This window comes from Mus caroli, unplaced genomic scaffold (genome assembly GCF_900094665.2).
Source record: "Mus caroli unplaced genomic scaffold, CAROLI_EIJ_v1.1 scaffold_13610_1, whole genome shotgun sequence".
In the NCBI taxonomy this organism is placed as follows: Eukaryota; Metazoa; Chordata; class Mammalia; order Rodentia; family Muridae; genus Mus; species Mus caroli.
This window is the reverse complement of record NW_018390170.1, coordinates 6,653-33,714: the sequence shown is the minus strand read 5'-3', so window position 1 is coordinate 33,714 and position 27,062 is coordinate 6,653. Positions and strand designations below refer to the sequence as shown.

General features: G+C 33.2%; 1 protein-coding gene across 1 annotated transcript; it reads right to left on the bottom strand.

Annotated features, from left to right (window-relative positions):
- Positions 1–3,665: 3,665 nt before the first annotated feature.
- Positions 3,666–25,844, bottom strand: LOC110288515 (vomeronasal type-2 receptor 116-like). Its single transcript, XM_021154841.1, has 6 exons — positions 25,624–25,844; positions 14,026–14,320; positions 12,889–13,680; positions 11,954–12,169; positions 10,353–10,476; positions 3,666–4,570 (listed from the first exon to the last, which is right to left on the bottom strand). The coding sequence occupies exons 1-6, from the start codon at positions 25,842–25,844 to the stop codon at positions 3,666–3,668; spliced, it is 2,553 nt and encodes an 850-aa protein (XP_021010500.1).
- Between the last annotated feature and the right edge of the window lie 1,218 nt (positions 25,845–27,062).

Below are 27,062 nucleotides of genomic sequence, written 5' to 3'. Positions count from 1 at the left end.
TGGAGGAGCTAGAGAATGTATCCAAGAAGCTAAAGAGATATGCAACCCTGTAGGTGCAACAACATTTTGAACTATCCAGTACCCCTGAGCTCTTGACTCTAGCTGCATATGTATCAAAAGATGGCCTAGTAGGCCATCACTGGAAAGAGAGGCCCATTGGACATGCAAATTTTATATGCCCCAGTACAGGGGAACGCCAGGGCCAAAAAGTGGGAATGGGTGGATAGGGGAGTGGGGGGTAGGGTATGGGGGAATTTTGGGATGGCATTGGAAATGTAATTGAGGAAAATACGTAATAAAAATGTATATATAAAAAAAGAATGAATTTTGTCCTAGGTAGAGGTAACGTGTAATGTAGTAAGAAGTGGAGTGGTGGAGTTGTTAAGTGGAGACTAGTTTATCAAAACACTTATCTTATATGTTAGTTCAGTATTTTCTTTGATACATGGTGTATATTTTGCACTCCACTCATCATTGTACACAACAAGTTGCTATTTTGAATATTGTAAAAAAAATATTAAGATATTGAAATGCTTCATGGACAGAAATCATCTGTCACACAACTTTACCAGTTTGTTCTACTTTTTTTAGCAGTCTAGTTAATCTTCTCCCTCATTCTCAAAGATGTGAAGGGTTGCGGATATTCTCTTTAGTGTGATATTTCTTTTATTCTTTCTCTACCATGTCAGACTCTGTGCCATTTAAAAATATTTTAACAACATAATATCTCCTCTCCTTTAGTGTTTTAACTAAGGTTATTTCTCACAACCAAAAGAAAATTAAGTAATACAAATATGGAATATGTATTTAAATCCAGGGTAACTCACATAACTGTGCACAGATATTGTCATTAGATTGTATTAAAAATGAAATAATGATCTCATTACATGTGTATGAATGTTTGTTCTTTCCTCTTAAGCATGAGGCCAAGAGGTAAATTAATATTTTAGTGCCAACAAATAATTTATTTAGTCTACACAGTTTGTGTTATATACACAAATATTTGGATAGGAGCATAAATAGAGCAAGAGACTGGTGATGCAGAAGACAGAAATTTAGATTATACAAAATAGAGAGATATTGATGGATATATATCAGAGACTACACAATTGTGTAAATGATAGAAAAAATGAACAATTAAAATAGGTGAGAGATGAGATGATAGGTATAGAGATAGATGTAGATTAGAGAGAGGGAGAGAGAGAGAGATGTAGATTAGAGAGAGGGAGAGAGAGAGAAGCAGAGAGAGATAGAGAGAGAGAAAGAGAGAAAGATGGTAGACAAAGAGATGGACATTTGGTACAAAGATGGTGGGCTATATATACACACACATACATAAATACATATGTATTTTCATATAGAAAAAGAGTAAAATTAATAGAGAGTAAGAGAGAGAACCAGAAAGAAACCAAGTCCATGCTTAAAATAGTATCTTAAAACAAGAAAGTGGCCACTAGAGTTAACTTGCTAGACCACACATTTTTAAATAATTATTTACTCAACAATGCTACAAGAAAAAACAAGCCAACAAGAAAGAACTTATATTACTTTAAACATATTCTAATGTAGTAAAGTGTCAAAATAAGATGAATGGCACACATGTGGTTATAAGAACAATCATCATTAGCATAGACCATTTTCATTAATTTCTGTTTATCAGAATTTGTGTTTGTCCAAGGGAGGTTAGATATACTATCATAATCATTTATTACTTTCAGTGCACTTCTTAGTATTCTGAAGTTCTGTTTGTTAATGTATCATGAGCTGTACCCACTGACATTAGCATGTAACATACTTAGATATATATTCATATAGGTGTGCATGTATATAAGTGTATTTGCATATATATACATATACATATGCACACACAAACACACACACACACACATGGGGTTCATCTGTAAAGATGTGAAAACTATCACGTCTAATATATCAGACTAACTTCTTCCTTGATACTCTTTATATCTTCTCTGAAAACTATTAGCTACTGATGCTGTGTCCTGGCACAACAGAGTTCCTAAATTTTTAAAATAGTTATGCACATAGTGAAAGATAACTCTTGTCTTCTGCATTCATCAAGAAAATTTCTCATTGCAATAGAAATAGATCATTGAAGAAATCTACAACAAATCAAAGTACAAAATTGTGGAGGACACTCTATAGTGATATATGTGTAACACAGTACCAAACACAGAATCGAAGTTCATTAATAAAAAGGAAACAGGAGGTTTAAAGAACCAGCAATACAGGACATTTGCTGAGAGTTCGTCTCTGGACTGGAAGTAGATACCCATAAAGATACATAAAGTTTTACAAACATGACTGCCTAAAAATGACCAGACAAGAGCAACAATACATCTATATCTGTATCTGAACCTATCCATATACCTAAGTCTATTCTGATACCTATACTAATATCAACATAACTATATTTATCTATAAATACAGATAGATATATAAATAATATAGATATTGACAGATGTATAGATATACCAGAGTGTTTTTTTTTTAATTCCTAATCAGGAATAGATATTTTTTTCTACAAATGAGAGTTTATCATTTCTCTCTTTGGATACGAGTTCTAACATTCTCTTGGACATAAGTACATATATAGAGTGTAATCATTTATAAACCATGACAGAAAAGAGTTATCTGTTAAAAGCATGCCTAGATGCATTAAGTTTAGTCATCATTGATAAACCATGATAACAGTGTTATCTTTACAATTATTTACAATTGTCAACCCTATACCACAACATTTAAGAATCTAAAGGCATATTTTTGATAAAGCATGACAGTTCATCCTCAGGCTGGCAGCTATTATGAAAGTGAGAATAATCAGGTAGATCTCAAATAGCTGGACACATAACATAATATGTCATACTATGAATATGTTCTGAATGTAGTTCACTATGAGTTAATTGTTCTGGATAGACTCATATTTCATTTTGAATAATAAAATACATTTCTACAAAATTCTACATACAAGCTTGATATGTAACATAAATTGACAATAAACTAAAGATTTGTTATTTCCAAATTTGACCCCATTTAAATAATGATACCCATTGTTTTTTAAATATAACCACATAAAGCCAAACAAAACATTAAAAATTAACTAAATTTCTTGATATAATTAGAAATACAATTTTATTCACTATGAAATCTGGTGTATTGAAAACTGAATATACAAAAAAATTATAAAATACCTATATAGCAATAAAGTTTTCAGTATAATTTATTAATGTACATTAAATTATATTTTGATGAACATTTCATATTAGAAATGTTACTACAATCAGAGGAAATAATATGCAAATTATGATTAACAAGCAAATGAAAATAAGAAAATGAAAAAGACATTTTTATTTCAAAGGAAGATTAAAATTTCAGTATTATCCATATATGATGCTACTAATTCATAAGAGTCGAGTAGAAAAAGACCAAATGTGTTTGTTGTTCATAAATGGAAAAACATTCTTTCATACTATAACACTGTAATATATTTTGTTAAGAATAAATTAATAAATAAATAGACCAGAATCATATTATAATTGTATAACATATGTTTAAAATTGAATAGGAAATGAATTCAAACCTCTTAAAAGTTGTTAATATAGAAGCTAAATTTATTTTTTCAACTAAATTTTAGGAGACTCATGCCTTCAAGAATGTGTTTTGTCCCTGATATGATAAAATGAATTCCTGTCTGGTCTAAACAAGATAATGTAACACTTAGGAGCAAATATTAAGCCAAGGAGGGCTGCACTGGAAGCTAAGATAGAGAAGACTTCCATAGCCACCATGATCTTCCCTTTAGTGCTATGGTAGACAGGAAGAAAGGTNACCCAGACACAGAAGAACACCAGCATGCTGAATGACAGAAATTTGGATTCATTGAATGTATCAGGCAGATTTCTAGATAGGAATGCCATGGTGTAACCCCCAAGAGCCAAGGAGCAGAGGTATCCCAGAACACAGTGGAAGGCAACAGATGATCCCTTGTTGCAAAAAAGNAGGATTTGTCCATGTTCAGCATGAACATCTTGGTCAATGAATGGAGGAGACNTTGCCATCCATATTCCACAAAGAAGAAGTTGGATCAGGGTACAAATAGGAATTATATAGTTTGGAGCTCTTGAGGTCATTAACCACCTCACCATTCTCCCTGGAAAGGTGGCCTTGAAGGCAATGACCACAGTAATAGCTTTGGCCAACACGGTAGCTAGAGCCACAGTGAATGCAACTCCAAATATGGTCTGCTGAAGGATGCAGGAAGCTGTGTTGGGCTGACCAATGAAGTTCAAAGAACATAAGAAACAGAAGGTGAGTGTTATGAGCAAAATATAACTCAGAGCTCGATTATTTGCCTTGACAATAGGAGTGTCTCTGTGCTTCACAAAGATGCCAATTACAAAGACTGTGAATGCAGATAAACACAGAGATATGCTGGCTAGTGTCATCCCCAAGGGCTCTTCATAGGCCAGAAAGCTCACAGTTTTCTGGAAGCAGTGGTTCTTCTCTATATTTGCATAATGACTCTCTGGACATTTCATACACTGATCCACATCTGGTAAGAAATATAGATGATAATGAGATCATGAGTCTAGGCTGAATTGATTCCCTATTTTCTTCTGATACATTTCTATATAAAAGGACTGTCACAAATTTCACCTTACTTTGTTTTCTCAGTGACAAAATAATAAGCACACTGTTGTGAATATTTCCATACTTACAAAGTGTCCCTTCTTTCTTATGTATTTCCTTTAGTATTTATGCTCACATATAATGTGTTTTCATCTAATCACTCTTTCTTTGCTACCATTACACTCTTTCCCTTACAGAAACTATATACATTTATATAGGAAATGACGTCTTTCTTCAGATAGACATCATTTCTAGTAGCTTCTCTTAAAATTCATCTTTTTTATAGTGACAAATTGAAATAGATTATCTTTCCTATTTTGACATACAATTTTTCCTGCCTTTTATAACATTGGTATATCTCTTTGTAAATATTATATGGATTTACATTGAATATAACAACCTTGGGCCTGATATCACCTCACCTATTACATATGCTTTAAGAGTTACACATGCAAAAGAGGGAGTATTTTTTGAAATGCTTTTCAGATAATGCTTTTTTACATCAGTCAAAAACATAATTTTCTCTTTAAAATTCTGTGTGTTTTAAAATTGTCTTCATTCACTGCTGGAGTTTAGTGACTAGACCCCATTATATTAGTAAATTATCAAATCAAATGTTTTCATATCATTTGGGCCAAGCATCAATTTTCAGATAGAAAATAACTGCAAGAGCTGACAGACTTTAGAGAACACTTTTATATTAATGTACTCTTGAAATTTTGTAAATTTTTATGATTAACCTAAAATATATGTACCCAGATTTCTATTTTACATTATCAATTAGCCCAAATATTTATATATTTCTTAAAATGTGAATTGACCACCATACATTAAATTTTATGTCACTAATAAAAATAAATTAATATCTCAACTTCAAAAATAGTGTATTTTTGCACAAGTTTCAATCAGCAATATTTTCAAATTAGAAGTGTTTGGCATTTATTTGAAATGTACAGTGTTATACAGTAGAGTTAATAAATAGAATCCCTCACAGATTTGTTCTTGATGGCTGTAATTTTGCATACATCAGGTACATTTACAAACTTAGTTTGTGACACGCATATGATATGGACAAATGTATACATACATGCATATATACATGCATATAACCTCAGAGGCGTACACATACTATACATACACATATACTTATCAATATACAATACATAAACATGTACATATATATGGAAGGAATTGGGGAGCTAAACATTTGAGGGTAAAATGGATTACTATTGAAAATGGCATTTGTAGAAGAGACTGGAAACTTCATAAAAATCAGAAATCTCAGAGACAGTAAAGATTTACTGATATACAAACAAATCATGACAAGTCTATATATGAATTCATGGTTCTGACATTATGTACATGATCACTGTGAGATCAGGCCTGATGGATATTCATCATGAAAGGAATATTGACATGAATAAAACCCTTACTTGAGGAGATATTTTAAGGAAAAACCAACCTTGTGTGAAACTGTGAACACTATAAAGTAGAGCTTTCTATAGTGCCTGCCTCACATTCAAGCATATTTGGGTAGAATAAATTGTACTAGAAAAGTTTTATTTTGTTTTTGGTTTTGTTTTTTGTTTTGTTTTGTTTATGAGTGAAAGCAAATTGTTTGGTAAGTAGATATGTACAGGTGGCCTCGGTATGTTTTGAAGGCAAAAATATTAAATATATTGTATAGTATTTTGAAAGAAGTAAATAAATACTAGTTTAAACATTTCTGTATTAATCCAAATCTAGACTCGATTATAATAGATACAAAAATACCGAGATATAATTTTTCCTTTGTTGAAGATACCATAATTGTGCATGTTACTTATTCTTCAAAGTGGATATTGAATATTCCAAAAAATCTCTTAGACTTATTATATATCTCTACATTACAAATGGTTTACACTGTAATATGTACATATACTGAAAGTAGAGGATATAATTGCATATGGCGTCTGGAATTTAAATATTTAATTATAGTAGACAATAAATATGCTCGGGAAATAAAGGGCAAATTTCCAATTTCCAGCCTTGTATGAAAATTAGAGAGAATTAATGTAAGTTATAAGTGCTATGACATGACCTTATTATTTATGCAAATTGTTTACTATTAACAAGATAGGGTTGGAAAATGCTTTGTGTTCAAATACTAGATATCCAACTTTAGACAAGTTAAGTGACATTCTTTAATTTTAGTCTTCTAACATTTTCAGCACATCAATCATCACAGATTATATAATGACTGAATATGTACATGTGATACATCTTTCATGTCTTTGGCTTTTTTTTTTTTTTGACTCTTAAGTTTTTCCTCACATTTATTGTGGGTTTGAATCTTTGCTGTCAGCCAAGTGATATTAAAAAGTACTGAAGTTTATAAATTTCTGACTCAGTAGGAGATTTGGGAATGGGAAAATAAAATATATAACATTAAATATAATTAGGAAATATACTACCTCTGTTAGAGTCTATGTACAGCGATTAAAAAAACAACAGAAAACAAAACAAAATAAACATGATAAATGTGGGTTGGGTGACTAGAGGTACTACTGTAAGAAAACAATTTCTTAAATGCAGTAAATAAAATTACATCCAAAAGTATACCTTGCAGCTCCAAGTAATTGTAAATATTTTTTTAATTATATGATTTTAGGATATAAATAAAGTGCATCATAAAAAATTGATAGTAATTGTTTTAAACCAAGAATAAACCTAGTCAGTATCTTTGAATGCATTCTTGGGCATCATGCTCTCCTCAACCCCTCGCTTGTTTATATCTCTATTTGTGTACTTTGCTATTTTATGTCCAGCATACCCGCATGTCAGTACTATCATAGAAAACACAGCTAAATATCACAAAATCTAAGTATTAGTGTAAACAAAACTTGTGAATATAATACAAAGGTTGATTTTTTGTGACTTGCATGAAAGCATTATTAATACTTCCTCACCTAATCTATAACTGACCTTAAATTAAACACCAAATTTCATTTAGTACATGTGTTATTCTCTTGAATGCAGTGAAAATCACAACATTAAGGAAGGTAACAATGGTTCTATCTAAAGTTATCTCCTTGAGGGGAGTAACTTTTATTTAGTTACATTGAAATCCATTAAAGGATTGTGTATGGTGAAATGTGAAGCTAATACCAAGGAGAATTAGAAGCTAATAGTGCTGACAGCTGCCACCCTATTCACCCAGATTGTGTTATGACATTTAGATTCTGTGTGTTTCCATAATACATTATTCTTTACCTATTTAATTTGACAGTAAAACTTAATAAACTCTCATTTAATTCACTTTATATGTTCACTAAAAATATTTCTACTACATTTTATAATGTAATTACAACATAAAATAATCAAATTCACTATAAATTTTATGATTCCATGGCAATACAATTAAGCTTATTTAAAATAATACACAATAGAAATTCAATGATGTGAGTATTAAATAACTAATAAAAATTTGTCCAGACAATAGTCCTTGTCTCATATACACTTATTGTGTTTCTACTGAGAACAAAAGCTAACTACCCAGATCCTAGCAAAATGTTACTCTCTCTCACATTTCAAATAATGATACAAATTTATCTATTATATTTAAAAATCAAATCTGTAATAACTGCATACAGCAACAGAAAATAGAAAAGGATATCTAACTAATAATAATAAAAATGTGTGTGATAATAGCAAAAAATATCAATTGCTTCTTCATTAACCTCAACTAGATATTTTCTAAGTAAAATTTTCAAAAACATTTAAGGTGTTAAGTTCTGGCACATGCCTTTATTCACAGCACTTGGGAGGCAGAAGCAGGTGGATTCTGAGTTCAAGGCCAGCCTGGTCTACAGAGTGAGTTCCAGGACACCCAGAGCTATACAGCAAAACCTCTGTCATGAAAAAAAAACCAAACACACACACACACACACACACACACACACACACACACACACACACACACACACACACAAAGGAGACCAGCATCACTGTGATGAAATCTGGAAAGTGTTTTCTGAGGGCACAAAGAACCTGTGTTCTAGAGATAGCAAAGATTTCACTTACAGCTAGAGCTGCATTTGGTTATGTGCAATAATTGCCCTGGTATATACTAGCTTTTAAGGTATAAGGGGGTCATGGACAACAGCTGATGCTTGGCACTATGAGAGGCCATGGAAGGTCATTGGTGAGGGTACAGCCTCAGCTGCAGTTGATGATCCAGGATTAAGGGGGGGGCATGTAAAGAAGCTGAGTCATGCCACTATGAAAAGGCACTATAAGAGGCTACTAGTAAAGTCTAGTTGCAGCAGAAGACCCTAGTGTATTGGAGATACACTGTGGAACAATCACCAAGAATACCAGTACCAGTAGAGACAAACAGAGCCTAGAGGGGTACAGAGGGTAGAACTTGAAAAGTGACATAAGCCTTTTGGAGAAGCTCCCATGTGAGGATCTAGTGTGGATCACAGACATTAGAACAAGAACAAGAAGTTGAAGTTGACTTGGTAACCCTAAGATGTTAAAGATGCCAGAACTGTGAGATACTTGCCCAGGAAAGCTGCTAACCAAGAGTGATATCAGACCAAGATATAAAAAGTTTGTTAATCTCAACAAAAATGGAAAAAGTGTTGGGGATTTGAAGTCCAGTTTGGCATCTGGAGATGAAGAGTTTGGAGTTTTCTCAGCTGGTTTTTGGTCTTGCTTTAGGGATTGCAGTTAAGGGATCGGATGACTCTCAGAGGAGACTTTGAACTTTGGGCTTTTGCCATTTTTGAGACTGATGTAGAATATGGGGCCTTTAGAATTTGGATTAAATGTACTTTTTTAATTATGCTATGGCTAGATATGGGCCCTGTAGAGAAATGCATTTGAAGAAGTCTATGGGGAACTTGGAATGGAATGGAATTGTATATGCTAGGCCCAGGGAGTAGTAGTATTAGGAAGTGTGGCCTTGGAGTGGGTTTGTCACTATGAGCATATGCTTTAAGAACCTGGTCCTAGCTGGCAGGAAGGCAGTCTTCTCCTGTTTGATTTCAGAATAACATGTAGAACTCTCAGTTCCTCCTACACCATGTTTGCATGGATGCTGCATGCTTACATCTTGATGGTAATGGACTAAACCTCTTTCCCATTTCTCCACAGCTAGCCAAAATTAAATGTTGTCTTTTTGAAGAATTGTTATGGTTATGATGTTTGCTCACAGCAATATAATCCTAATTAAAACAAGGACTGAATATGATCAAAACACATTGTACAAAATTGTACAAAACACATTGTACAAAATTATTAAACAACAAAAATTGAGAGAAAATATATTTTGAAAATGAGTTAGAGATAATCACTACTATGAAGATATAAATGATCCGAGTATTAAATTTATTGAAACATAGCTGAAAATACTGTACTGAAAATTTATCAATATTGGATAAATGGTACCATCAGGTGAAACATACTGTGGAGTATACTGAAAATACTTATTTTTTTTCCACAATCAATATTGGCAGTGAATCACAGATATAAATCAAGTATGATTTTTAATGACTATGATAGTCCATTACAAATAAATGATGGAGGATTATGACAAGTAAATTCCTGAAAAAGAAATAACAATGTTTATTTCTGATTTTAATTCAGACCATTTTTATTTGCTCGTTTATTATGGAATCCTGTGGAGAAATGGGAAAGATTTCTGTAAAACCTGCATTTACCTGTCTCATTAGAAATCTCATTGTCTGCACAAGGAGTGCAATTGTAGCAGCAGATGGCCTTGCCCTCCAGGATTACTTTTCTGAATCCAGGCCTACAACTCTCACTGCACACAGACTGAGGGACCTAAGGACAATGAAAGGAAATGTATCTAAATCTTATGGTCTTATGAAAAATAATAACAAATAGAATTTTAATGTTATGCAATGAATTCCTGAGTATTTTTGTAAATACAGAAGACTTATCTAGAAAGATTATGCCCCAGAGAAACAAATGTGCTTAAGGACTTATCTGAGAATTAACAGAGTGTTAGAGAATTTATACACATAATGAGGTATTGGCAGGTTTCAGAAAGTTAGGTGATAAGAATATAATATAGGAATTCATAGAATCACTCCACAGTGATACTATCTTTGTACATTCTGACTAACACATTGATCACCTTTACTTCCACCATAATTGTAAATCTGGTCTGCCAGTTTGATAGGATTTAGATTGGTCATAGAAACAAAAATATGTGTATATCTAGGAAGAAATATATAGATAAATTTAATTAAGTTAAACAGGGACACTTAAAATCAGACGATGTCTCAAAACAAATAATGCATAGAAGATAGAAGAGTGCAGCATTATACATGTTTTTCTGCATTCAGAGAATAAATATTTCTGAATATACTGCACCCTCAAATTGTTCCTTAAATTATTTCAGTTCTGCATTTATTTATTGGACATAGGCAAGCCAATAGATAGTAGATTCACCACATGCAGGTCTCCTTCTGCAGAGGTTGAAAAAGCTAGCAAAATTGATCATGGGATAGAATTTTTAAACATGATTGACAGCGGACTTATTGAGAATATATGGACAGTTAAGGGATATTAACAGTTATGGTATTCAAAATACCATATAGGCTAACATATTTGTGTGCCTATTTCCATATTAGTGCCACCATTTGGGAAATAATTTAAATCTTTAAGATACAAGACTAGCTGTAGAAATTATTTCAATGTGATTGGAATTGAAATATTTTAATCCTCTACTCAGGTCTAGGTTTCTCATTGTTCTTACTGTAAATATGAATATAAAGTAACAGTATCTTTTTGCGTTTTGAGCCTATATTCATTACTAACCAATTTGTGGTCATGCTCCTATCCATGGTGGCCTGTCATACTTCTGGAAACACAACCATAAATATTTTGTGTTGTTTCCATAAGTGACATTTAGACATGTCATTTGATTACAGAATAAAAAGTAAATTTTATATTGTTCCACATTATTAATCCTGAATGAGAAAATTTCTAAAATACTCTGACCCAAAAGACATTTTAGAGCAGGAAATTTCCTCTTTCAGTGTTCCTAAATTTTGACAATGAAAACTAAATAATATTAATATGAATGAATACTGTAGGCTTTATTTAACACTAAATACTTCCACTAATCTCAATGGAGGAAAGAAAAAGCAGAATACACTACTACTACCATTGTGGTATTTTGTTCTAGTAATCAAATAGCAATAAGACTCAAGTCAGAAAATAAATGTTATTTCACCTGAAATTAAAATGTTATTAACACAAGCTTAAAGCATTGATTTAATACATAACCCACCTCTGAAAATCCTCCTGCCCATTGTATCATCTGCTCAGATAAGGACAACTGTTGGCCCTCAGGGGCATTTGCTGAAAAGGATCCTATTTTCACCTTTTGTCCAAGGCCCTTTGGTAAATTCCATAGGTTAAGAATGTCATATTCTGCATTTAATTTATGTCTCCAATCTAAACTTATGTTGCCTCTCTCATTAATGTCCTTCAGGAAAATGTTAAGCTGAAAGAGATTCATGAATTTATATTACACTGTGTCCAAGAGGCAGAATTGAACTTATGGTTTTGAATGTGTCTTATTTATCTTCAATTATGATGTGAAAGTCAAATTAATGAAGCTACCATTAATGTTAAATAAATGAATGACTGAGTGTGTAGGATAATATTTTGCTTCTGAATGACAATCCAGCTTCAAGAAAAAAAAAACTATAAACAAATTCAGGTAGTGAATAAATGATTTTGGACACATGCAAATGTTAACTTTTTTGAAACTTAGAAAGAGCCATTTGCATTCAGAATATCTTCAGAGACCTACAGCTTAAAATAGGTGTGCTGATGCCTTAAGGATAAGAAAGGGAATTACTTAGGTGTAAAACCACTATTTGTTTCACTTAAATGTGTACTCGTTTATTCCTGTTGTAAGAAATATACAGAAAAATTATTGATTTTTATTGCATGTATTATCATGAGAATATCACAGTTCTAGCTATTGATAACATCACATTTGTATTGACTAGTAAAATATCATAGTGTAATATTTCATCCCATTTATCAGTGACACAAAATTGAAATTGTCTTGACCTCTAAATGAGTTTAAAAACCAAAACAAACAAACAAACAAAAAACCCATGATTGTGGACAAGAAGAAATACCTACCTTGCTGTCATTGCAGAACTCATACATCAGGGTGCTGATAATAAATTAAATTACAGTGGTTATTACCTGCCAGGGGAAGAAGGCCATTGCTTCCCTATTTTCATGTGGTTGGTTTTGTACTTGTTGAAGACTCATCTGATGGAGACTGTGAGCCACAGCATACACAGCATTATAGATATTATTGCTTTCTTCACTGATTGCCATGTCCAATATATGACTAGGTAACACATCCAGAGAAGCATTGGATTGACAGTTAGCCAATAGTCGACAATCAGCATCAGAAAATGAGCACTTGAAGAACAAATGCCATAACTTAGGAAGGTAAATGTCTTCAGGGTATTTGTAAGGATTAACTGTTTGAATAAATGTAGTAAGCTCAAAACTCTCTATATACTTGTGGGTAAAAATTAGGCTACCATGGAATGAGTCAAACATGAAATAGTCAGCATAGTCAGTAATATGAGGTTCAATATTCATAACCCAGACTTTTGCTGTCAACAATCTTTGCCCAATATTTCTCATTAGACCTGTGAGTGAATCAACATCACCATAAATAATTATGACATTTGTCTTATCCATATTTTCCCAGAACTTTTTATAATATGAAGTCAATGTGAGAGGGATCATTTTCACAAAAGCTATGCAGACTCCTTTTCTCTCCATATCTTCTCTGAGTTCTGATAAAATTATATACCCTTTGTGGTCATCTGGGAGGATGAGACCAACCCAGGACCACATAAAATGAACCATCAAAGATACAATGCCACGCGAAATTGATGAGTACTTGGGGGCCATCTGGTAGAGAGAAGAATATTGACCACGGTCACTCAAAATGGGATCATAGGGTCCAAAGGAAAGCTGAACCAAGTAAGAGAAAGAATATTAACATCAAGCAAAATTTCATTCCTGAAGCAATAAATGACAACAGAAAACAAAGGTAGTTTTATCTCAATTTTAAAAGAAACTCCATTTACAGAATTTAACAAAAATTCCTCCCAAGCCTGTTAGATTCAAGGAACTACATGGATTTATTTATGTCACCATCCTTTCTCTTGCATGCAAGAGAAATTTAGATTGATATCCAAGTGTTTGTGTACTTGCTTTGATTTGAATAACTTGAATACCCTCCGTGTAGTTTTGAAAACACCTGTATTATCAACAAAGATACCTGATTCCCAGGTCCCACACACTAAAGTTTCTTACCTGAGGAAATTTAAAGAGTTGAAGTAATGTTCCAATTTGGGCAGATGTTGTCCATGATGTTCCTGTGAGGGCAGTAGTAAAATTATTTTTGGCACAATTATAATTTGGTAAAATATTTTTCTGCCCTTTACCAGTGAGCCAAAAACACACATTCATAAGAGTTTCCTTCTCAGTGAATCTGACATTGTAGAAATCAAATCCAAGAGATATATTAGGTAAAAGATTAGGGTTCTCATTGATCTCCTCAATAGCAAACACCAAAGCCAGGATGTACTGGTAGTTCTTAAAATTATATCTGTATAAATGAAAAAATATACACAAGAGAAATACAACAAGGACCGCATGTTCAGTTTGTTAACCTTTATAGTTCATCTTTGTTTCCACAAAATATGCAATTTAACTTATTCACCATAAATATGAGGGACTAGCTTGGGTATCTATAAGATTTGGCAAAACCCTTTAATAGTACTACTCATTAATTATAGTTCCTCAAAGCATACTTTATCAGTCATTAGAAATTGCTAGTGGATAATATACCATCTTTGAACTTATTTTGTATGGTCACTGGATTACAGTCATGAACTCACATTCTGCAATACTGAGAAAAATATCAGAGTTATGGCAACTGTGACCCATATGGAATGTATTTAACTTGGAATATAATTTAATAAACATACTGTTTCTAAAATTTTATTGGTTTCCTAATATAGTGGTGGATTTTAAAAATTAAACATCTCAAAATCCCAAGATCAAGATATCAGAAGACCTCTAATTTTGGGAGAAAGTTATTCATGATATATAGACTGAACTTTTAACTGAGAATTACCTACAGTTTTAATGCTTTAGTCGAGTATGGTCATGGGGGAAAGTATATAAGTATACAGGCAGAAATGTCATTTTATAATTTTATATCTTAATCTACATGCAGCAAAACTGGAAACTAAGACACACTGTCAAGACTTTGGCTTCTTTAGACCAATAAGTCTACCCCTACAGTGACACACTTACTCTAGCAAGTCTACTCCTTACTCCAACAAGACCACACCTCCAAATAGTGCCACTCATTTCTCTTCGGAGAAACCTGCATTCCTTTATCAAGTAATTTCCAGTAAAAGCAAAATAAAAGAGTAGATTGTGTACTTATATAATGACTCAGAATATGTATTACCATTTCAAACTTCAGGAAGGGGAGCATAGTGAGGTAATGCTGAACCAAATTAAGACAAAATACAAGCTGAGCAAACTTCAAACTTCGCTTCTCCATATTTGATATTAAAATAGTCTTCAGATATCTAATTCCTTTAATGTTTCTTGACTGTAAAACACTTCTTTTTCTTGGGCTTATTCAATTTCCCCATAACAGTGGTTTTTGGTTAATATTTCTGAGCACAGGCATCTTCTACATCATTTGATCTTAATGGCAATGCATGGTTCTCCTTTATAGCTTCACATAATGGCTCCTCTAGGATGCAAAGACATCCCTGATAAATTCTTGGCCTTATTGTCTTTCCTTCTTTTCAGAGAAAGATTCAATAAAAACTTTTTTTTCTATCATTGACTAAGTGCCAGAACCACATGGCTGCTGCTGCCAAGTTCTTATTAGGGCTAGAAAATGCTCTCTACCACCCAATAAAACTAAAATTTCACAAGCTTTCTCTTCTTGTTAATTTCATTTATTCCCTATTTTTGAATGTCCTAAAACTCAATGTGTAGCTCACCACACTTAGCACTAAGTATTTTTGAACCCTTTTTTACTTAGCTGGGTGGAATCTTGCCCTGATGTCTCCACTGCCTTCATTCATTTAACATCAAGTTTACAGTTAGTCTGTTTATCTATTTGAACACAGGATTTAGTACCATTTTCACTCTTATTCCATTTCCCCCAATCTCTATTTTTGTACATTGTCTACAAAAACATACAATCTGTAATTTTTTTTCTCTCTCTCAGCTTTTTTCTTTTTGTTATAGATCTTCGTAACAGTGGACAAAAATAACTAAACAACAGAGTCAACACTGGGCCGTTGAGATTTTCTCTGCCAAAGGATTAAATCTTTATCTCTTCACTATAGCTTCAGGGAGACTTTTGACAAGGCCAAAATGAAGCAATAGTATTTGCCCAAATATAACAAGCAGAATCTCTAGGAAACATACAAAATTTAATCTCCTCTGAATCCGCTTCAACCAGGAACAGAGAATACAACCAACACCCTGTAACACTTTTTCCAAGTTCCACATAGCATGGCTCATTATGCAGCACTTAACACATTTCACTGATTTCCTCAACCAAATCCACACTCATTATTCTTGCAAACATAAAACCTTGCCTATCACAACAAAATTCCTGTCCCTAGTTTAAATTTCTATGTTCATTGCGTATTATTGGTATGAAGAGACTCAAAGTACCTTGCAACTCTTATAAGAGAAAACTTTAATTGGAGCTGGTTTTATCCATTTCATCATGGTGGGAATCTTGGCAATGTGCAGGCAGACCTCGTCTTAGAGACAGAGATGAACATACTAGATTTTCTTCTGCAGGTAGTAAAAGCAAAAGTTCTGGGCAGACTTCAATTTCTTGGCTTCTTGGTGTTCCAAACCTCCCATAACAGCAAGGCCACTCATACACAAGTGAGACCATGTCCCCTAAATGTGCTGCTCAGTATGACACAAGTATTCAAACATATGAGTCTATGAGGGATATTTTTACTCAAAGCATAATGGTATTACAACTTGAAGAAGAACCATGATTCATCAATATGATGACTGCTAGGCAAATCAGATAGTGGAATGGCTTCATAATCAAGAGTACTTGGGCTACAAAAAGTGGAAATGATTGAGGAGAAAAGTATTAAAATTAAAGGTGGGTTGGTAGAGAGATACTAAAATAAATGGTTGATAATGAAGTAGGTTGGAGCTTTGGAGATTATGACTAATATACTGCATTGCTTATGTATGTAAATATATTGAATAAGATTGGCAATGAAGAAATGTGTGGTGGGAGAGAACTGGTTCAGCAACTCAGAGTGCACTTTTTCCACAGAACCCAAGTGTGTTTCCCAGAACTCAAATTAGCACAAAATGCTACAAAATTCCAAATCTACATGATCAAACACTTATACACACACACACACACACACACACACAAAGACATATAATAGTTATAGTAATGGTGATATTATGAGAAGCAATAGAGCTACTGAAAAATAAAATGCAAGGATAACAACCTGGCAGCTGTTGTACATGAGCCTAGCTTATGATACCTAACTTGCTTATTGTTAAGAATTAGTATAATATCTTTTTGACATGTATGTATATATTTTAAATTTAATCAAATTTTTCATTAAGTAGATAGAGTTATTTGATATTAAAGAGAAAATGTCAAAATTAGTGAATATTATTTTTAAAGAAAAGCAGAAATTTAATTAGCAAATAAAATAATATTCACTAGAAAAGAATTGGTAGGTAAAATATTAATTTTGGGAAATTGAATAAATGTTTTATCATTGATAAATACTATATATTAAAATAAATACACACATATGGGTAGATAGATAGATAGATGATAGATAGATATAAATGATTTTTGACAATTCCATACACATAAGTAATAAGTAACTATCACTTTTATGCATTGCATACTAAAGATAGCAGAGGAGCTCAATATCTCCAATCACAGAACAATGATAAGAAAGGTTAATAAAACAGAATTAATCATTCTCTATTGGAAACCAAATTTTGAAAGAATATGGTATGTGATAAATATATTCTCTTCTTGTCATTATGACTTAATTACATCATTTCCCCTTCCCTTTGGTCTATTTAAAATATTATGGATCTCCTTTTTCTTAATTTATATACTCTTCCTTCATTAATAGCCAAGAATGACATAATATTACACACACACACACACACTTATACACATACCCACACTCTAATTATGGTATATTTTGAAGTAGTCTGCCCAAGGTGTAATATTCTTCCAAAGGAAAAAATACACAAAATGGTAACCCACTACCAAGTGAAAGTCCATATACAAGTAAAATCACACAGGCTGAATAGGTTTTAAAGACTGAAGGGAAATTCATTAGAATTTATCAGTAAAATATCAACTAATGGTGAGCTTTCCAGATAAATGCCTGACTAGAGGAAAACAAAGGTGAGAATGCATGTTAATCAGGATAGGAGCAAAACACATGATGGACAACAGCCATATCATAGGAAAGTTAGACTTAAATAAAATAGACCTACTCCCAGCATCACAAAAAAATTCTTAGGATCTGGAAAGCATCCAAAGAAAGAACCACCGAAAAGGACAAGGAAGTTAATACTAAGGATGATGGCCATAACCAAGAAAAACAAAGCAATGGTATGAATAGAAATATTGAACTCTGATTATTTTTTAGCACTTCTTTCCTCAGAGATTGTGAAACTGGTATCTCAGAGATTAGATCAAAGTTCATTATGATTAATATATGTAAAGTTCCTACATGTTTTTAGATATTACTCAAATTACTGGGGTTGGGGCCATGTGAAAATGTTAAGAAAGTCGAAATATAGTTCAGTATTAAAATATAAGACTGTGTGTACTCAGAAGAAAGTCATTCTGATGAATCAGAATTGATATGCCAAGATGTATGATAGTCACAACAAAATGCCATACTTGTAAACATCAAACATTTGAGAAAGGACTTTCATGAAATCCTACAGCATTAAATTTTTTGAACATCTTCAAAGTGAAATTATATTATTTAATTTTATACTATTTGAGAATAGGATTAATTTTATAAAAATATTAGTCTATACATGTCTGAATTATTGCTGAATGTGAACATTTTAGTAGAATGTACACATCTGTATAAGATGAATGGTAAACTAAATCTTACCATGCTAAAAAAGAAGAAACATCAGTACTTAGTGAAACTTTGCCAAACTCCCTTAGGTCAGAAAGTTTGTTATATATTTTATGAACTGTTTGTGTTGGTATTTCTGGTTTTGCTCAAAAAAACCTCTCTGTATTAATCTTCTTACAAAACACACTGATAAAAGGTAACAAACAATAGCTGAGTGCCTATGAAAAGCATAAACTGGACATGAATGAAGGCAACAGAGAAAACACCAAGGAAAGTATTTTCTAGTTAAATAAAAAAAAAAGGAAGGCCATGAAGAAAATTTGTAAGCACTCATTATTTAGTCTATCTCCATGGACTGAAAAAAAACCATACTGCTGAAATTCAAAGAAAGAGGAATACCAATGAAACATCAAATTCAGAATCAAAATATACTTAACATTAGAATCACATTCACTGAAAACATGCACAAGACAGACATAAAGACCCCAGAATTTCATTATCTACAAAAGAAATCAAGAAAATTGGCAAAGCAATATTTTATAGGTTCTTCATTTTTTCAAACAAATGTAGTCTTCATTTGGATTAGTGTATATATGTTTATAATTAAATATTTCTACATTTTGAAATGATAAATTTGTGTATATTATCAGGGAAAAATATTGAAAACTTCTAGCTGTAGTATAACTTTCTATGATTTGAGCAATGAACATAAAATAGAAAATATGAATAAAATATATCATACAGTGAAATATTTTAAAATAACTTTCCAAATAATAGGTTTTTTGTTTATATAAAAAATTGCAGATGATAGTACATAACTACTACCTACATTGACAAGAGATGTGTTCTTGAGATATGCCAACTTTATAAAGCTACAAATACAAGAAATGAATGTATGGTTGACAAAAAACAATAGGACATAAGTGCATACCCATATTTTAATTCATGTGAGGGAAAATAATTTACTCTCATAAAAACAGAGAGTAAAATTTCAATTGGATTTGGAAACATAAAAGAAATATTAATCAAAGGACTGAACAAATTTCCTAATAAATTGGCTTAGCAACAGTAGGATCCTAAAACTGGCTTAGAACGCATGAGTTTTATCTCAAGATACTCATTGTAGGATGAGACCATTTGTCCTCACAATTTTTCTTTCAATTGAAAATGTGAGGTGCATAAATAGTATGTGCATACACACAAATGTTATATATGATAATAAATTTGAAAAGACTATAATATTAATCCAACAATCAAAAAAGCCTATTTACTCTTTAAATTATTCAATATTAAACAGGAACACTGGACACTGAATATTCACTTTTTATACTTCCTAAGTAGTAGATAAAAAGAAAAAATTGGAAAATGTTACCTTTAAAATGCTAATATAACAGAATATAATGACAGACTCACTTATTTGTTTGTAAATGTGATAGTAACAAGGAAAACATTTATGCTTACAAACATATAATGAATAAGAATCTCAAACAGAGATAAGAAATCATCTATTTGCCTAAGTTGATCTGCTCCATATACCAATCCATCCTAGAGAAACCACTACACTCAGAGCAGTTGGTAAGAACCCCCTCTCTATGCCCCAGTCCCAGAACTAATACTCGGAGCCTGGTGAACTCAGGACCTATCAGACACCCAAAACCCCTGCCCTCCCGAATACCAATCCTCTTCCTTCCATTTCTTCTACCCCTTATGCCTGGTCCTCACTGCTGAGGCATACTCCTAGTTGGTGTGCTCCTGTAAAAGCTACATATCCCATACATCCTACAGGACCCACTGCACACAGAAGAGGTCAACCCACTGCACTCAGAGCAGTTGAGCAATTGAGGATCTTCTGTTCTCAGAGCAATCAAGGATCGGCTGTTTTTGTTGGACAACAGCTTGACTGCTCCACTGAAGTCCCAACAGTCTTTAGGCCTCCCAGGAGATCTACTTCAGCCAGGGAAATAAATCAGAAGCTTTTTTGCTCCCGTGAAGAGCCCCCAGTTGAAAGGTCCCACAGGTGGTCTGATACAGCCAGGGTAGTAAGCCTACCAGGAGAACTGAAGCAACCCAGGGACAAAAGAGCCAGACTCCATATAGTCACCCAGATCAACAAATACCACAGATACCCAGATGGCAAAAGGCAAGCACAAGACAATACGCAACAAAATACATGGGCATCATCAGAATCCAGTCCTCCCACCACAGCAAGCCCTGAATATACCAACATATCTGAAAATCAGGAATCTGTCCTAAAATTCTATCTCATGAACATTATAGAGTTCTTTAAGGAGGATATCAATAACTCACTGAAAGAAATACAGGAAAACACAGGTAAACAGGTAAAGAAATTGAATAAAGTGATCCATGAGCTAAAAGTGAAAGTAAAACAATAAAGAAAACACAAATGGAGGCAAACCTGGAAATGGAAAACCTAGGAAAGAGGTCAGGAATTACAGATGTTAAGTATTACAAACAGAATACAAGAGATATAAGAGAGAGTCTCAGGTGTAGGAGATACAGTATAAGAAACTGACACAGCTGTCAAAGAAAGTTCAAAACACAAACTCCTAACCCAAAGCATCCAGGAAATCCAGGACACAATGAAAAGATGAAATCTAAAGATAATCTGAATAGAGAAGAACAAAGATTCCCAACTCAAAGGACCTGAAAATGTCTTCAACAAAATCATAGAAGAAAAATTGCACAACATAAAGAAAGATGGACATAAAGTTACAAGAATCCTATAGAACACCAAATAAATGGGATCAGAAAAGAAAATTTTCTCATCACATTATTATCAAAACATTAAATGCTCAGAGCAAAGAAAGAGTATTAAAAGCTGCAAAGGAAAAAGGCCAAGTAGCATGCAAAGGTAGACCTATCAGAATTACACCAGACATTTCAACAGAGACTATGAAAGCCAGGAGGGCCTGGTCAGAGGTCATGCAGACTCTAGGAGAACACAAATGCCAACACAGGGTACTATACTCAGCAAAATTCTTAATCAACATAGATGTAGAAAACAAAATATTCCAGGACAAAACCAAATTCAAACAGTATCTATCTACCAACACCGCCCTACAGAGGATCCTGGAAGGAAAACTGCAACACAAGAAAGAAACCTGCACCAAAGAAAGTACAAGATATTAAGCACCTCACAACAAAAGCACATAAAGCCACTTACAAAAAGAAATGTCAGGAAACAACAGTCATCTCTCTTTAATATCTCTCAATATTAATGGATGTAATTCACCTATAAAAAGACATAAGCTAACAGACCACATACTGAAAAAAGATCCAGCATTTTGCTACATACAAGAAACTTACTTCAATAACAAAGACAGCAATCATCTCAGAGTAAAAAGATGGAAAAAGTTCTTCTAAGCAAGTGGTCCTAAGAAACAAGCAGGATATGCCATCCTAATATCCAATAAAATAGGCTTTCAACCAAAAGTTATCAATTGTGATGAAGAAGTACACTTAATATTCATCAAGGGGAAAATCCACCAAGAGAAACTCTCAATTCTGAACATCTATGCCCCAAATGCAAGAGCACCCACATTCATAAAAGAAATGTTACTAAAACTCAAAACACACATTGAACCCCACACAATAATAGTGGGAGATTTCAACACCTCACTCTCATCAATGGGCAGGTCATTGAAACAGAAATTAACAAAGACACAATGAACCTAAGAGAGGTTATGAACCAAGTGGATTTAGCAGATATCTATAGAGCATTTCACTTTAAACAAAAGATTATACCTTTTTCTCAGCACCTCATGGTACCTTCTACGAAATTGATCACATAGTTGGTCATAAAACAACCCTCAACAGATACAAGAAGATTGAAATAATACCATGTATCCTATCAGATCACCATAGCCTAAGGCTGGTCTTCAATAGCAGTAAAAACTACAGAAAGCCCACAAACATATGGAAACTGAACAACTCTTTACTCAATGATAACTTTGCCAGGGAAGAAATAAAGAAAGAAATTAAAGACTTCCTGGAATTTAATGAAAATGTTGACAAATCATACTCAAACTTATGGGACACAATGAAAGCAGTGCTAAGAGGAAAGTTCATCACACTAAGTGCCCTGGTAAAGAAACTGGAGAGATCTTATACTAACAACTTAACAGCACACCTGAGAGCTCTAGAACAAAAAGAAGAAAACTCATGCAAGAAGAGTAGAAGGCAAGAAATAGTCAAACTCAGGGGTGAAATCAACCAAATAGAAACAAAGAAAACAATACAAAGAATCAACAAAAGCAAAAGCTTTGAAACAATCAACAAGATAGATAAACACCTAGCCAAACTAAGGGGCAAGAGGCAGTATCCAAATTAATAAAATCACAAATGAAAAGGGAGACTAACAACAGAAATGGATGAAATTCAAAAACTCATCAGAACCTACTATAAAAGCCTATACTCAACAGTGCTGGAAAATCTAGATGAAATGGATGGTTTTCTAGACATTTGTCACATGCCAAAGTTAAATCAAGAGCAGGTAAACTATCTAAGCAGGCCCATACCTCACAAGGAAATAACAGAAGTCATAAGAAACCTTCCACCACCACCACCCAAAAAAGCCCAGGGCCAGATGGATTTAATGGAGGATTATATCATAGCATGAAAAAGACCTGATACCAATTTTCCTCAAACTGTTCCATAAAATAGAAACAGAAGGAATAGTACCTAACTCGTTCTATGAAGGCAGCATGCACCAGATGATATGAGACCCCAACATACATACAGTAGAGGATCTCTGGGTTCTCAAGAGACTGGAGGCCCCAAGGAATTTAGAGGTCAGGTGGGGTGGGGGTTCGGAGCATCTACATGGAGACTGGGTGGGGTGGGGAGGAGTTGTGGGATGTGGAGCATTTGGATGGTGGATATGGGTGGCAGGGAATGGAATATGGAGTACAGAAAATAAATTAAAAATAAAATTAAATTAAAACAAAAAGAAATCATCTATTTAAAATGCATAGAAAATTTCCAAACAGAAAAGTAAATAATTAAGTAAGAAATATAAAAGAATGTTTTCAGCTTTGCAGTATGTATGCTTTTTGTGGTCAATTCTATATGAAAAGATATACTTAGTGAATGAATTGTATGAGAATATATTGTTATTTTTTTCATAATTAAAGTTAATACATTTCTGTCATAAATATTTTTTTTTCTTTCATAATGACAAGTTAAAATTTTGTGACAGGGAAAATACATTTATTTGCAATGAACAAGGCATACACTAATGTTCACAGAACAAAAGCTAAATTCTTTGCTTAAATTGCTGACAGTAAAGGACACAAGAATAGGGAACTTACAATGAAAGTTAATTTTGATAAAATAGCAGAGACTCCCCAACATCTGATAAGAATTTGAGAACATTTTGTGATTCTTTTTTCTGAGACAATATATGATTCACTAAATAGACTGACAATCAAGTATTTTATCTAAAAATCAAAATTTTCATAGCCATATTTGCTATTCTAAATTTTCAAAAATAAATCCTTCAGGGTAACATAATATTCAATATGCATTCATAACTAACTTTCTTTCTCCTCCACTGTTTGATGCAATTCTTAATATCTCACTATGAGTTTACCAAACACATAATATTGTCACACTGAGCATAATTACCTTCATACCTATGTTTCTTTTGGTTATTTTTCACTCGTTAACTCCCAACAGGTTTCCTTATGTGCTTAAAGGGATTTCTAAGTGTTTTTTTTTTCCTGACTTATGGACAATTCTTTTTTTTTATTAGATATTTTTTCATTTACATTTAAATTGCTATCCTAAAAGTCCCCTATACCCTCCCTCCACCCTGCTCCCCACCCCACCCATTCCTGCTTCCTGGCCCTGGCATAACTAACTTTCTGTACTGGGAACTGTACTGGGGCATGTTCTCTTTTACTACCCTACTTTCTGGATAAGTAGAGATATAAGATGATCTTCTTAGGTTGGAAGGTCCGATTGGGATAAATCCATCTTGTATCCTTTGTTAGGAAACATAAAGGGATATATCTTTCTAATTCATAAAGACCTGTCTGATACTATCCATCCATCTGGAATATTTCACAAAGGCTAAAACAGCCAAAAGATGACCCCCCTCATAGTCATGATCTTGGTAAATACAGCCATGAAAATGAAAATACTGCAAACAGACAGCATAAATAATTAAACAGTAGGAAGCAGAGAATAAAAATTAAATCAGCAAGCAAATACTTATAAATAACATGAGATAGATGGAATATCTGTCCAGCACATAAGTATTCACAACTTCTCATTGTGACACACTGAGTTTGTCATCAGCTGCATGTACCAAAACACAGCCTCTTCAATCAAGCAGCACAACAAACACTCAGTACTTACAGCATTTAGTGAAATAATCACAAGAACACAACCAGAATATGAGCAAAAAGGTCAGGCTGAGATTAATTTATCCTTCCTTGAGACTATAATATTGAAAATTATTCTGACAGTTTGGTATGACAGCAATTGTAAAGAAGATGTATACTTTATTAAATGAAGAAACTATAATGAATAAACTCAAAGATACCATTTCATTCCACCTGAGAGAGGAAAGAGGCAAAAGTGATAAAAAAATTTAAAGAATAGATTTTAGAATATCTGTAAGAGGAGTTGTTACATTAAAAGAGAACAAAAATATTACTATATTTTAATGACCACACCTACTAAGTTATAATAATTCCAAGCATTAAAAATGAATAATTGTACTTACTGTAAATAATTGTCCATATATTGGTATGGTACTGATGGATGTGGAACTTTGTTTAGAGAGTAGTAAGTATGAATAGGAAAAAATGCACCTATTACAACATCTCCTTCATGGTGAAATTCTTCAGGGGTTTTGTAAAAGCACAGACTGATATTTACAGTCATAGACTCAGAAACAAATTTGGGAATATGTAAGAAGCAGGAAATAAAAATACAGTAGAACATCTTATTGATACATTGATTTGCTTGATGCAGGTCACACAGTGTCTAACACATATATGCTGAGGTCATGTTTTTGTGACTATGGTTGTTTTAAACTTTGTTCATGAGTGAGGCTGTCACACTAATCATTCCAAAACTTTTTTGTTTCCTCCTTCACTTCAATTGGGAATTTTTAACCAATTTCCCTTGAGCTCTACAGCTGAGGACCTCTATTCAAATGAAAAACAACCTAGGATACAAGTTAGCTTTACTAGCCAAAGGCACTATGGTTTCAGCTGTTCCTACAAATAGCCAGAGATTAGGGTTGACCTCCTCTTGGGATGAACTGGCTAAAAATATAAAGCAAGAAACTCTTTATATGAAAACAATTTAGGCTGCTCCCCACATGTTATATCAGAATAGCCCAATTACATGAAAAAGGAAAGGACCAAAATGAAAATATTGCAGGTATATCCACTCAAATTTAATATATTGTAGGGATTTTGAGAGGTCCCATTTGTGGCTTAATATTAAAGACAAAAACATATCTGTATAATATTGTTCATACTTTTGCTAGGGCCATTTCTCAGCTAACATTCTAGCCCTGATTCACTTGCCACTGTGTATCTACCAAGTGGATCTCTCTCTGCTTCCATCAGTGCTCTGTTGGTCTCCCATCATTCATTATCCTTTTTCTGCACCCCTGCATTTCTACCATTTTTCTGCATTCAGTGACACAGATACATCTTTCAGCTCTTTGTTTATTAAATTTCATCCTTTTTTTCATACACACACGAAAAACAACGAAAACAAAAACCAAAACAAACAAGAAAAATAATAACAACAACAACAAAAACCTAATATGAGGTATTCCACAGCTTACTCACCATAAACAAATAAGTACCAGGACTCTGCCCAGTAGTGTTGCCTTTTGGCATCTTCCACAGAAGTTTGCATTTAACATTGTAACATGGTAATCTCAGAAAATCATGTCCTTTCTTGACAGACAAGGAAGTCACAAACATTTATATAGACAAAGAAGTAATTGTGAATAGCAGAAATGACAACACAGCAACTAAAATGTCAGCACAACAATTTATAATTTTTAATACAGGGGCACATATTCATAGTCAGTTGACACCATAAGTGTAAGCATAGGATATATCAACATCTCCAATTTTTACTCTGAAAAAAGGGCTTTATCTCTCACATTAGGATATTATATACAATAAAAACAAGTAT